Below are 12,075 nucleotides of genomic sequence, written 5' to 3' on the forward strand. Positions count from 1 at the left end.
GTAGGCCATGGTGAGGAGGTGAGAGAGAGGAGTAACGTGATCAGATTATTCTCTGAAATAAGTGGGTCCCTTCATTGCGTTTGATCCCCCAGTCACTCATCTCCACAAGTATTTACTGAGTGTTACTGCCAGGCCCGGCTCAGGTCTGGAGACACGGACACATACAGTTGCACCCGCAGGGGGCTACCCCGCAGCTCTGGAGCAAAGAGCAAGGAAATCCCACAACCCTGGGGTAGTGATGCCAAGCCAGCGGGAGGGCCCAGGGCCTGTGGGCACCCAAGGGGGCCTTCTGGCGCAGCCTGGACAACTCACAGGCCATGTCCCCAGGATGAGTTCCCGCTCCTCTGTCCGATGGGACCATCACTCCTCCCTTGCAGGATTATTATGCGGCCATTGGAGTGGCATGTAGGTATGCACACGTGAAGTGTGTGATGTGCAGGGGACCTGCTGCACTTTACGTGCACATTAACACCGTTTTCCTCCTTGTCCCTCTTCACATGTAAATCCCTGTGGCCCTCAGGGACCAGGATCACAGGGAAGGGGCCTGCTCCCTTGTCTGGCAAGTTTGCTCTCAGATCCGCCCTCCAGGCAGCCATTCTCAATCTGCACATCACAAGAAACTTGGTACTAATTACACTAAAGTTTGGGACTTGTTTACTTCTTATGATTTGATAGTAAATTAGAGCTGATTCATGCCGTCCCTGTAATTAGATGCCCCTCTGACTGGCTTTCCAATACGTTTTGAGTGGGCACCGGGTGGGGTCACAACTCAGGAAGAGGGAAGTTCTCGTAACCAGCGGCCCTTTTAACCTCACTTTGGGCGTTGTGGGAAAGGGTCTGGAGGAGATGCCACCTGGCAGAGGAATGAGGCTCAGAGCCACTGCCCTGGGGCACCGAGAGGATTTTTACTGCTCTACACTGTAGCTTCTCTCCTGGGTTCTTTCCCAAGGTGTGTTCCATGGAACACTGGTTCCCTGGCATGGATTTTGGGGAGCTGCCTGCTTGGAGCCCCTCTCAGAGAGTCCCACTGCCCTTTAGGGTATTCAAGGCTCTGATAAGTCCTATAGCACAGAGACCAGTTTGACTTGGTTCAACCCAATGTTTCCCAAACTTTTTGACCACAGAGTCAGTGTGCGTGTGTGTTTAGCTGTAACACTATTACCAAGCAGAATGTGTTGTCTTGGGAATTTCAGTAGAGAAGATCTCCCTGGTTCCCAGGCCAGTAGAGAAGCCTGAGGCCTGCTCACAGGGGGCCAGAGGGAGGGCATGGAGTTTGGGGATTTCTCAGAGGAGATGGGAAGAATGGAGACCTCCAGTTGGCTCTGGAGAGAAAGAAGGGGCCTCAAAAGGAGCCCCTGCTCCAGCCATGTTGGGAAGAGAAACTACGGGGAGGAAAGGAGGGCGTTCAGAAACTCACAGGACCAGACTCTTGCCGCGTGGTTGACTTTGTGTTCCCTTCCTGGGCTGAGAGGTGGGTGTGACAGAGCTGGGGGAGGGCAGGCAGAGAAGGGAGAGGCGGCTGAAAGGCTCTCCTCGGCTGTGAGCCTCCACCCAGGCTGTGGCTGGCCCCTCCCCTCACCCCCACTCAATCCCCAGGCCTTCAGGATTAAGGACCCCAGGCTGTCAGCCCCCAGATCATTCCTCTACCCAACTTCTCTGCCTTTGGAAGTCCCTTTACCACCCTCTTGTCCACTCAGATGCCCCTGAATTAATAAAAAAATGATAACAAGAACAGTAATGACCAACACTCATACGCACTTACTAAGCACCAGGCGTCTTCTAGGCACTTTACATGTGTTAAGTAAGTTTATCTTCATAACAGCCCTGTGAAGAAGGTACTAGCATTATCCCATTTTCCAGATGAGAAAACCGAGGCACAGAGCTGTTAAGGGACTTGTTCAAGGTCATACAACTAGAAAGTAGTAGAGCCTATAGGTATCTGAGTCCCGAGGTGGAATGGGAACATCGACCTGGTTGCCATTTAGTTGCCGTGTCACCTTTGCTGGGCCACCTGCCCTCTCTGCATCTGTCTCCCCACCAGTAAAACGGAGGGGATGGGCTCTAATGTCACTAAGGGTCTTCCCGTCTCTCTTGAATCTCAGCCTCCCATCAGCCTTTCCTCTCAGACCCCTGCCAGACCCCACCCGTCTCCCCGGGCCCTATCATGGCCTGGCTGGATGCTCTCCATCACCATACCAGCCCCTCCCATGCCCCTGGGGTGCCTGGCTGCCATCTGCCTGCAGAAGAGGTCCCTGAGCCCTGCCCGGAAGGGGCGGGAGAGGTAGAAGCAGAGGATGGGGCTGACGGTACAATTGGAGTAGGCCAGGATGGTGCAGAGGCTGGATGCCACGAAAGCCGTCGTTGTGGCAGGCAGGCCCCTCACGGCTGCTACATAGCCCAGCACGGAGCAGGGCCCCCACATCAGCACGAAGACCACCAGCACTATAAGGATGAGCCCCGTGTTCTCCTGGTGCTCCCGGATGCTCTCCCCCATGGGGCCACGGGGCTGTGTCCACAGGAGCCAGCCCACGTGGCTGAAAGAGCAGCCCAGCCCCAGCATGCATGGCAGGAAGGCCAGGGCTCCCAGGAGCGTGAAGTAGCAGGAGGTCCGAGTGGGGCTCAGGAGCAGGAGGCAGGCCCGCGCGCCCACTGCCTCCTCCTCCAGCACGACTCGCTGGAACAGCCAGTTGGGCAACGACGCAGTGAGGCCCAGGACCCACATGGCCCCACAGAGAAGCAGGCAGGCACCCCGGCTGGACGGGAGGGCCGCATCAGGCCGGGCCACTGCCACATGGCGCAGAAGAGCCGTGGCCACCATGCTGTAGAAGGTGCAGAACATGGTGGCATTGTTGGTGGCCTGGCTGATGGTGCAGACCGCTGGGCCCAGCCACCAGTCGCGCCTCAGGAAGCTCAGCAGAAGCACCGGCACCACGCAGGCCAGGAAGAGCAGGTCGGACAGCGTGATGTTCACCATGAGGCTGTCCGTCAGGGCAAGGAGCGGGCAGGGGGCGCCAGGGCCCCGGCCCACCACCAGCAGCATGAGCCCGTTGGCCAGCAGCCCCACCAGCAGGATGAGGCCGCAGACCCCGGCGAAGACGAGTCGGAGCAGTGGCTCGGGTGTGGCTGTGAGCCCCGCGGTGACCGTGGTGTTGGGCTCCATCCTGCTGCTCTGGACACACAAGGACAGCGTAGAAACCAGCCCGAGGCCGCACTCCTCCTTCCCTGTTGAGCCCCCCTCCTCTCCCAGACCCTGTGTCCAGTGGGTGCCCTGGCATGCATTAGCCCCTTTAGACCTCACAACAACCTGATGGGACAGGCTCGTCAACGCCCTGGGTTCAAATCCCGACCCTTCTCCTTGGTAGCTCCATGACCTTGGGAAAATTACCTAATGTTTCTCTACCTCAGTTTCCTCAACCATAAAGAAGTGAGGAAATAAAGAGAATAAAACAGATGTCAACAGGAACTGTCGCTAAAGGGCGAGATTCAGGTAATTTTCATTTTCTTCTTTTTAATTTCTATTTCTAAAATTTCTGCAGGGAGTACAAATTAAATCTGATAAATGAATATCATATATATGTATATGATGTTTTTTAAACAAAACCTTGCCCTGCCTGTGAAACAGGCAGATTTTTATTTGAAGTTCAAGTACGAAGGTCGATATGCAAGGGCTTTGAGAAGGCGTAACGCCCCTACCAGTGGTTCCCTGCACATTGGAGTCATCTGAGGAGTTTCAAAAATACTAATGCAGGGTCCCACCCCCAGAGATGTGATTTGATTGGTCTGGGCTTTGAAAGATCGCAGATGACTGTAAGGGGCAGACCAGTTCGGGAGCCGTGCCCTCTACGCTTGTGCGGTGCTGGTGCCTGGCGGGGGGGCAGGCAGGGCGGGTAGGAGGGAGAGCGCTGCACCCCAGCTGTCAGATCTTTCTCCTCACTCCCCCTTCTTCCCACGCTGAAGACATGGGGAGCCCCCGACTGAGAGGACTCAGGCCGGGAGATGGGGTCTAGGCATCCCAGAGTCGTCCCAGGGGCCGATGTCTCCGCCTGCCACCCCGCAGACCAGGCCGGGACCCCCAGCTTTAGTGAGGAGAGACTTGCCCATTAACTCAATAAATAAATATTTCCTGAGCGCTTACCCTGAGCCAGGTTCTGGGATCCAGCAGCAAACAAGACACTGGAGTCCTGATTCTAGTCCCCATCCCCTTTTCTCCTGCACCGGGGGTAGGGGCTGGAGAGACTCCTCTCTATCCGGCTCAGAGCCAGGGCTGGGGTCCCCCGAGCCCCTCCTGCAGAGCCCTGCCTAGGGGACTTGCTTGGTCTCTGGGCGCCATGGCAGCAACCTGCCTGAGGGCAGCCGAGAAGAGACTGGAGAGGGGGCCTCTGCAAATTCTGCCGCCTACACCCCTCCCGGGTCTCAGTTCCAGGGCCTGCAGGGGAAGGAGGAATGAGGCACCAGCCCCAACACCCTGACTGCCCTGGATGAAAGCTGTATTTGAGCCCCTCTCGCAGCATTTGTCACTGCTTGTTTGTTTCTTCCACCTGGCCCAGGCCTGCCTGCAGTGACCTGACTGGAGGGTGAGGAGGGAAAGAGAGAGGGAAGAGGAGAGGGATGGGGAGAGGAAAAGACAGGCTCGAGGACCTGGCCCCTGCTCCACCCAAGTGTCCTTACCTGCCTATGAGACACTCCATAACTTCACGGGTAAGCATGTGGGCGCTGGAGCCTGGGTTCAAAACGCCCCCACCACCACTTGCTGGCTGTGTGACTGTGGACAAGATACTCAGTCCTCTATGCCTCACTTTCCTCATGTGTAAAATGGAATAACAAGCCCAGTCTCATAGGGTTGATGTGAGGATTAAATGAGGTAATACAAGTTAAGTGCCTGGCACGTAGTAGGTGCTTGGCAAATGACGGCTGTTGTTCTGCTCCTGTCCACCCTCAGTTCCCAAAGCTCTCTTCCCTAACACCCCTGCCCAGGCTCTGTTTTATCCTCCTGCCTTCCCCTTCTCACTCCTCACCCTGAGCTCCATCAGCCCAGTCCCACCCTCCTTTTCTTAATCAGCCTCAAGCTAAGTTGTGACCAGAGCCCCCTTGGCTGACATGGCCTGAGAACTCACCATTTGCCTGGAAGTTCACTCTGACGTCTACCTTGAGTCCCTCCTGCTGCTCTCCTCACCAGCTTCGTGCTGCTCTGAGGTTCCTGGGCCCTGCTTGCTGACTTGGAGCCCTTTGACACCGGGAAAGACTGGCAGCCCCTCCACGGCTGTACTCTGCACAGAAGCTGGATCTAGCCTGACAAAGCCAAGAGAGGGCTCTGGGCAGGTGTGCAGTCCCTTCTAGCACCCACCTCTAGGGAACCTGAGCCAGCTGCCTGAGGCCGGGGCAGAGCTGAGATGGGAGGGGCAGGCCCGGGGGCCACTTCTGTACTGGGTCCCCCAAAGGACAGGGGCTCTATCCACTCTGCCAGCTCTCCCAGGAATCACAGCCTGCCTGCCTGCCTCATTAGCTCACGGGCCCACAGGACAGAGGTGTTGGTGCCTGCCAGGGCCCCAGACCCCAGAGAGAAGGCCGTTAGCAACAGCAGGACCTGTCCCTACCCTCGCCCAGGGCCGGGCATCACTCACTGCAGCCCACCTCTCCATCTCCCCGTCTCTCTGTCTTTCTCTCTGTCTTTCTCCGAGTATACTACAGCCTAAAAATTGCTCGGATCAGGGAGAGGCTTGTGGGCTGATGGAGAGGATCCGTGGAAAGAGAAGACATTGGGGGTAAGAAAGAATCAGTGAGGCGGTCCAGTGAGAGAACTGGCTGGATCACAGGAATCACCCCGCAGATAGTCTAAAGGTTGAATGGGGTCCATTAAGGACATCGGATCCAACCTTTGGTAGCTTCTGATGCCTGAATCTTCTCCACCTCACCTCTTGCCAAGCGTCACCTGGCTTCTGCTTTGTATGCCTCTAGTGACAGAGAGCTCACTGCTGCTGAAGCGTCCCTTTTAGAATTGAGCAGACGGATAGGGGCCAAGAGTGGAGACTTTGATTAAACAAGCAGGAAGGCCCTGTCCCCTATCTCCTGCTCTCCCTCTTTCTCCTTCATTCTCTCTCTGCACGTCTGTCTCCTGAGCTGTCTTTGCTTGTCTCTCTGTGACACTGGGGTTTCCTCTGATTCAGCTGCAGAATTCACTGGTACCCCAATGATTACAAGGTTCCAAACTCAGCACCCTGCACACACTGGGCTCGAACACGGTGAGCATTATTGTGGTTAACGGTAAGAGGAGACAGACAACTTTGCAGCAAACACAGATGACAGGAGATAGTCCAACACTGAGAGGCCATCTCTCTCAGGCTCTTAAAGCAGGATCCCCAAGGGCACTGAAAACCCAGCCCCGGTTACCATGTGCAGCCATCTTTCACGAGGCAAATGTTGTGCAATTCTGGGAACTCCCACGAAAGTTCCAAAGAGGAGCCCATGAGTGATCTGAATCCAGTTTCCCTGGCTGCTCCCCAGGCACCATCAGCCACACCCCAGCTGCACCTCGAGGGCATCCAGAGTGACACCTCAGGGCAGGGGGCTGCCCCAGGGGACACCATGGCCTTGGGGTAGGGGGCCGGATCCCCGAATGTGACCACTTAGAGGCAGATCTTGGGGAAAGGGAGTGGGGTTGGGGCTCAGGGAGACGGGGGAGGGGGAAGGGGGCATATCAGGGGCTATCAGAACACTGCTCTTCCCCAGGAATCGGATTCTGCTCGGAAGACGCCCCACACTAGCAAACAGATACGGTGAGTGAGACCGGGTTCGCCAGCTGTGCCCGGCCCGGACAGTGGGGCTGCTTTAATGAACAGAGTACTTTGTCATTAACAGGCTAGACCGATTCGTAATCAGCACCAAAGCAAGCCGCTTGAAAAGTTTCTTTCCCTTCTCTCAGCATTTATTTTTATTTCTGATTATATAAGGAATACCCAGTCACTGTAGATCTGAAAATACAAATACATATAAAAAGGAAAATAACACCCCCGCACATTCACCCTATAATTTTACCACCCAGAGATATGTGGCCAATACTGTGGTGTATTTTCCTTAAGTTGTTTTTCTAGACTTTTCCTTTCTTTAAAAAGTTTTAAACTCCGCCCCGGCCCCAGCCTTATTTACCCATCACAGGCCTCATCTGGAGTGCGAAGGGCAGGTTAGCGTCGCCCCTGCCCTGGGATCCGAGTCCTGACCTGGGGAGGATTTTCCTGAACTGTCGAGCTGGCCCTCTCTGTCGTTGCTGTGTCCAGGCAGTGGGACAGGCGCTGAGGAGCAGGAAGCCCAGGGGGCTGGCCGTCCTACCCGGCCGGGCCAGGGGGTCAGAAGCAGCAGACGGCTCTCTTCCGTGGCCTCTCCGGGGCCACCTCCACCAGCGAGCTCTTCAGGCGCTCTTCCTGCATCTTGAGTGACCTGCGTGACGACCCCAGGCGTCAGTCCTCTCTCTCACCTCCCGGGGGGCAGCAGGGAAGGGCCCGTGGGTGCAGCTGGGGGGCTGGCGGGCTGCACTCCCTGAGCTTCCTCTCCCACCTGCTCTGCCCCTGCCCTGCGTTCCACACGGCACCAGGAAAATAGGGCCAGGGAGACTTGGGCCTTCTGTCTCTTTTCTGGCATTCTTTCCAGCCTACTGTGTGCCAGGCCCTGTGCAAGGGACTCTGATGACGACAATGAAGCCAACGTGTCCCTGCCTTGAGTGGTGAGGGAGACACAGAGGGGAAGAGTGATCAGGACCCAGGAGTGGGGAAGCACACAGGGGGCCTTCACACCAAGTCCTGGATTCCGGGATGAAGGAGGCAGCGTCGGAGCTGAGACGGAGCAGCGGACAAGGGTTCACTAGTAGAAAAGGGGGGTGCATTCCAGGCGGCGGGAATGGCTCAGGGTCAAGAGAGGGCCTGGGGGTTGGGGAAGTAAAAGTAAAAAGTTCATTCATTCACTCATTCATTCATTCACTCACAACGTGTTTACTGTGTGCCAGGCACTGTGCTAAACCATAAAGCCTAAGGACTGAATGGCCAGAGAGAAGCCGTGGAGACAGCAGGGGTTCAGGGCTCCGTGGGCCTGGAAGCCACAGTCAGGAACTGGGGCTTTTATCCTAAAGCAAAGGGAAGCTACTGAGCAGTTGTCTGCCAGAGGGCATCGTGGGGGGATCAGGTTTACAGTTCAGCAAGCTCACTCTAGCGGCTTCGTCAGAGCGGGGACTCAGAGACCCTCCGGTCTAATACCCCTTCCCCGACTCATTTCAATCACTTATTGAGCACCTAGTCTGTGCCAGGCCAGGGAATGGGGGGAGGGGCTGAACCAAGCAGACATGGCTCTGTCCTCCCAGAGCTAGGAGCTACCTTCCCGAGCGGGAGGCTGACAGCAACAAGGAAACAGACAAGGAAACAGACAAAGGCCTGTGCAATTACAGTGTGTCAAGAAGGGCTGTGAAGGACACAACAGAGGATGATGATCCAGAACAGTGGGGGGGGGGGGGAGCGGGGAAGGCCCCTCTGAGTGGCTGAAGCTTAGCCAGAGAGAGAGAGAGAGAGAGAGTGTGTGTGTGTGCAGGTGCACACAGGGACAGGGTGATGGCACTGGAGATGATGCAGCCCATTGTGAGGCATTTGGATTTTATTCTAAATTCATTGGAAGTTACTAGAAGGTTGGGAGCCGGAAAGTGACTCTGGCTGCGCTTTACAGATGGGAAGACTGAGGCTCAAAGAGGGGCCATGAGACTTCTGGGACGTGATGCAGCTAATGGGACTGGTAGGACTGGAGGCAGAAGGCTCTCTGCATGGTGCTCTCCCTCCGTCCCCAGACTGGTGAGCCCCACGATGTCACAGGTGTTCCTCAGAGTGGCCTCCTGTCCCACAGGGAGGATTCTGGGTGGGGAGCGCGGGGCACACTCACCGGGCCAGGGTCACCATGGGCTCCAGGATGTTGTGACCCCAGGCAGCACTGCACTCTCCGAAGGAGACCCCCAGCTCCTGCAGGCCAGACAGACGGGGTGTGGGTGCCTGGGAGAGTCTAGGCGCAGCCCCCACCACCAAAGGCCTGGCAGTCAGACAGTCACACCCACTACGTCCCTAGGCCAACCCCAGCAGGCGAGGCAGCCACAGTCCCCAGCCTCACCCTGCTGCCCACTGCCCCTCCACCCTGGCTGGCCAAGGTGTCAGAGACGTCGCCCCGGAAACATTCCACAGCCCTCAGAGTGACAGAGGGAAGCCTGTGTCCCGACTTGGAGAAATGCCCTTGGGGACATTTTTAAACCATTAGTTATGTTTTTTTGATTTAAAAAATATTTAATTGGGAGAAATATTAGAAAATACAGCATAAAAAAGAATAAGTACAAAATATAAACTGCTATTCGGGTATATATTGCCATTCGGTTTTATATAATCTTTTATTGGGGGGCATAGGCTACATGTCATTAGACTGTTGGGGTAGAGCCTATGAAATCGCTGTTTCGGTGCGCCCCAAACAGTCCCCTCGCTGCCATCTCACAGTGGTCAACCTAACCTGTGCCCAGATTGGCACCTGCTTTCCCGACTTCACCTTATTTATAAGCATTCACTCCACACCTTTAAATATTTTTCCAGAGCAGGATTCTTTTTTTTTTTTTTTTTAATTTTTTATTTATTTATTTTTCCCCTAAAGCCCCAGGCGATAGTTGTATGTCATAGTTGCACATTCTTCCAGTTGCTGTATGCGGGACGCGGCCCCAGCATGGCCGGAGAAGCAGCGCGTCTGTGCGCGCCCAGGATCCGAACCCAGGCAGCCCGCATCGGAGCGCACGCACTTAACGGCCAAGCCACGGGGCCGGCCCTGGAGCAGGATTCTTAAAGGCACATGCTAGCCTCTCCCAGGAACCTCTACAATTTAACCACCAACGGCTGCCAAATGTTTGTTCTGATAAATCATACTGTAAAGAACATCCTCATAGAAACATGTTTGATTATACATTATACCCGGGTATCCGTTAACGTTATTCTCTTAGGGATTATTATTTCTGATTCTCTCTTAGGATAAGTTCCTGGAGGAGGAATTGCTATGTCAAAGAGATGAGCCACTACTTTTAAGAGGGAAAAATTCCCACCAACCAGGAGCCGCAGTGATGACTCAGGATCATGAGAAGTGAGAGGAGACAGGAAGGAAATACAGCATGGAAAGGCCAGGAGGGGGGGGTCGGAGGCGGGCGGGGAGTGATTCTTTTTTCCTTCTTTGTTATTTTCCAGATTTTCTGGGATGTGGTCAAATTCTATTCGTAAATAAGTAGCATCCACCGTCTGGGGGTGGGGTTTTTGATGCCATCTTCCCAGGAAAGAATTTGGGTCTTAAGATAGAATAAATTAGAAGGAGTGTTATGTTAATTAGAGACCAGAGACGAAGTTGAGATTTGATTGGGAATTTTAAGTGAAGCTTTTAAAACCTTTTGACTCTAAGGATTTTTTTACGCAGTCAGGACATTGTGTGGGATCTGCTAATTCAACATTGAGGTTCAGTGTCATGCCCCCCATTATAGCCTCGTGTTTGGGTCTAAGGCCGGGGTGTGTGGAGGTAGACGTGGCCAGGCTAATGTCCACTCACCTGGCATTTGGCAGGACAGGGGCGAGAATGGGCCATGGGTCCTTCTCGGGTGCCCAGGCCAGGAAGACCTATTCACTACCCTCCAGGGAGGAGTCTGCCCAGTCCAGACAGGGGGAGGGTCCGACGCCTGGATGCTCACCTGGGCCAGTTGCTGCCCAGCCTCTGTGGGCACCTGCCGCTCCTCCTCGCAGTCCGTCTTGTTTCCCAGGAGAAGGATGACCACGTCGTCGGGCCCCGCCTCCTGCACACAGAACACGCTCCCTCAGCCACACACGCTGAGCGCCTGCTGTGTGCCAGGCCCTGGGTGGATTTGGCCCTGCCCTCCAGGACACTGACCGTGTGCCTCCTCCCTGCACATACACACACACCTTTCCATGTCACATTCACTCCATACCCTTCCGCCTTGATGCTTCCCCTTCCATCTGCAGTGAGTCTCCCCCTCCTCTTTGCCTGCAAACATGTCACCTACTTTCCAAGGCCAACCTCAAAGGCACCTCCCCCAGGAAGCCCTCCTGCTTTGCTCCTGCCCATGCCCCTCTCTTCCTGTCTGTGCTGAACAGCCCAGCACTTGATTACACAGGCTGCCTTGGCTCGTTTCCTAATCGTTTCATGGACAATAATAATAACAGCTCTGTTTACTGAGTGCTTACTGTATACCAGGTGCTGTGCTGAAAGCAATTATATCAGTTAATCCCCACAACTCCTCTATGAGAGAAGTTGGAAATTTCTAGCTCAGAGAGGTTAAGTCACTTGTCCAAGGTCACAGAGTTGGGGTGGGGTAGTTGGGATCCAAACCTAGGTCCTGTCAGACCCCAGAGCCCTGCTCCCCTCATACATTACCTTACCCTACTTCTTTTGCAACTCTTTAACTAGACTAGAAACTTCTAGAGAGAAGACAATATGTCTTACTTCATACCCCTACTGCAGAATTTCGGTATATATGTATCAGTTAAGTACATGGGGAAAGAACTAGAGATGTGTGGACATCTCTAGAGGCGTTATCACCTAGAGTGGTACTAGAATTGCATTATTACCAGGTGTTAACAAGACATCACAGAGCTGCTGTATGTAGGAAAGAAATGTTCATGTGATAAAGGAAGTAGTTTGTTTTGGAGGCCATAGTACGTGGTTGTGGTTTCTTTATGCTACTATGCTCCCAGCCCATCCAGCCACACGCCCTCAGTGAGTCATGTCACCCACATGTCTGTTACGTCATTTATAATCCTAGGAGAATAGGGGGAGTGGGCAGGATACCAGCTCCCTCTTGACTCCAAAAACTGGGGCGAACCCCAGCAGCCATCAGCTCACCTGGAGACAGTCCAGCCAGTAGCGCACGTGGGCAAAGCTCTCCTGGGAGGTCACGTCGTACATGAGCACCACTCCGTCGGCCTTGCGGAGCAGCTGCCGAGTCATGCTGTGGTACCTGGGGCCCAGAGTTTGTGTGAGGCCAGGCCTGGTGGGCTGACCCCAGGTCCTGGCCTCTCTAGG

At 54.8% G+C, this 12,075-nt stretch overlaps 2 protein-coding genes across 2 annotated transcripts in view; both read right to left on the reverse strand.

Annotated features, from left to right (window-relative positions):
• Positions 1-2,122: 2,122 nt before the first annotated feature.
• On the reverse strand, positions 2,123-3,160 carry LOC131414260 (allatostatin-A receptor-like). The gene has a single exon (XM_058555476.1). The coding sequence runs from the start codon at positions 3,158-3,160 to the stop codon at positions 2,123-2,125; it is 1,038 nt and encodes a 345-aa protein (XP_058411459.1).
• Positions 3,161-7,233: 4,073 nt separating this feature from the next.
• RAB44 (RAB44, member RAS oncogene family) overlaps positions 7,234-12,075 on the reverse strand; it is a 30,955-nt gene continuing 26,113 nt past the window's right edge. Inside the window, exons 11-14 of the mRNA XM_058553964.1 lie at positions 11,896-12,010; positions 10,727-10,828; positions 8,911-8,987; positions 7,234-7,431 (exon numbers count right to left, since the gene is read on the reverse strand). Coding sequence (XP_058409947.1) covers positions 7,341-7,431; positions 8,911-8,987; positions 10,727-10,828; positions 11,896-12,010 — 385 coding nt within the window. The 3' untranslated portion in view covers positions 7,234-7,340. The remainder of the gene's footprint in view (positions 7,432-8,910; positions 8,988-10,726; positions 10,829-11,895; positions 12,011-12,075) is intronic.

The sequence above is a fragment of the Diceros bicornis genome, chromosome 14 (genome assembly GCF_020826845.1).
Source record: "Diceros bicornis minor isolate mBicDic1 chromosome 14, mDicBic1.mat.cur, whole genome shotgun sequence".
Lineage (NCBI taxonomy): Eukaryota > Metazoa > Chordata > Mammalia > Perissodactyla > Rhinocerotidae > Diceros > Diceros bicornis.

Excerpts from the sequence above, each read along its gene's own strand:
- LOC131414260 (XM_058555476.1), bottom strand. The coding sequence starts at position 3,160 with ATGGAGCCCAACACCACGGTCACCGCGGGGCTCACAGCCACACCCGAG.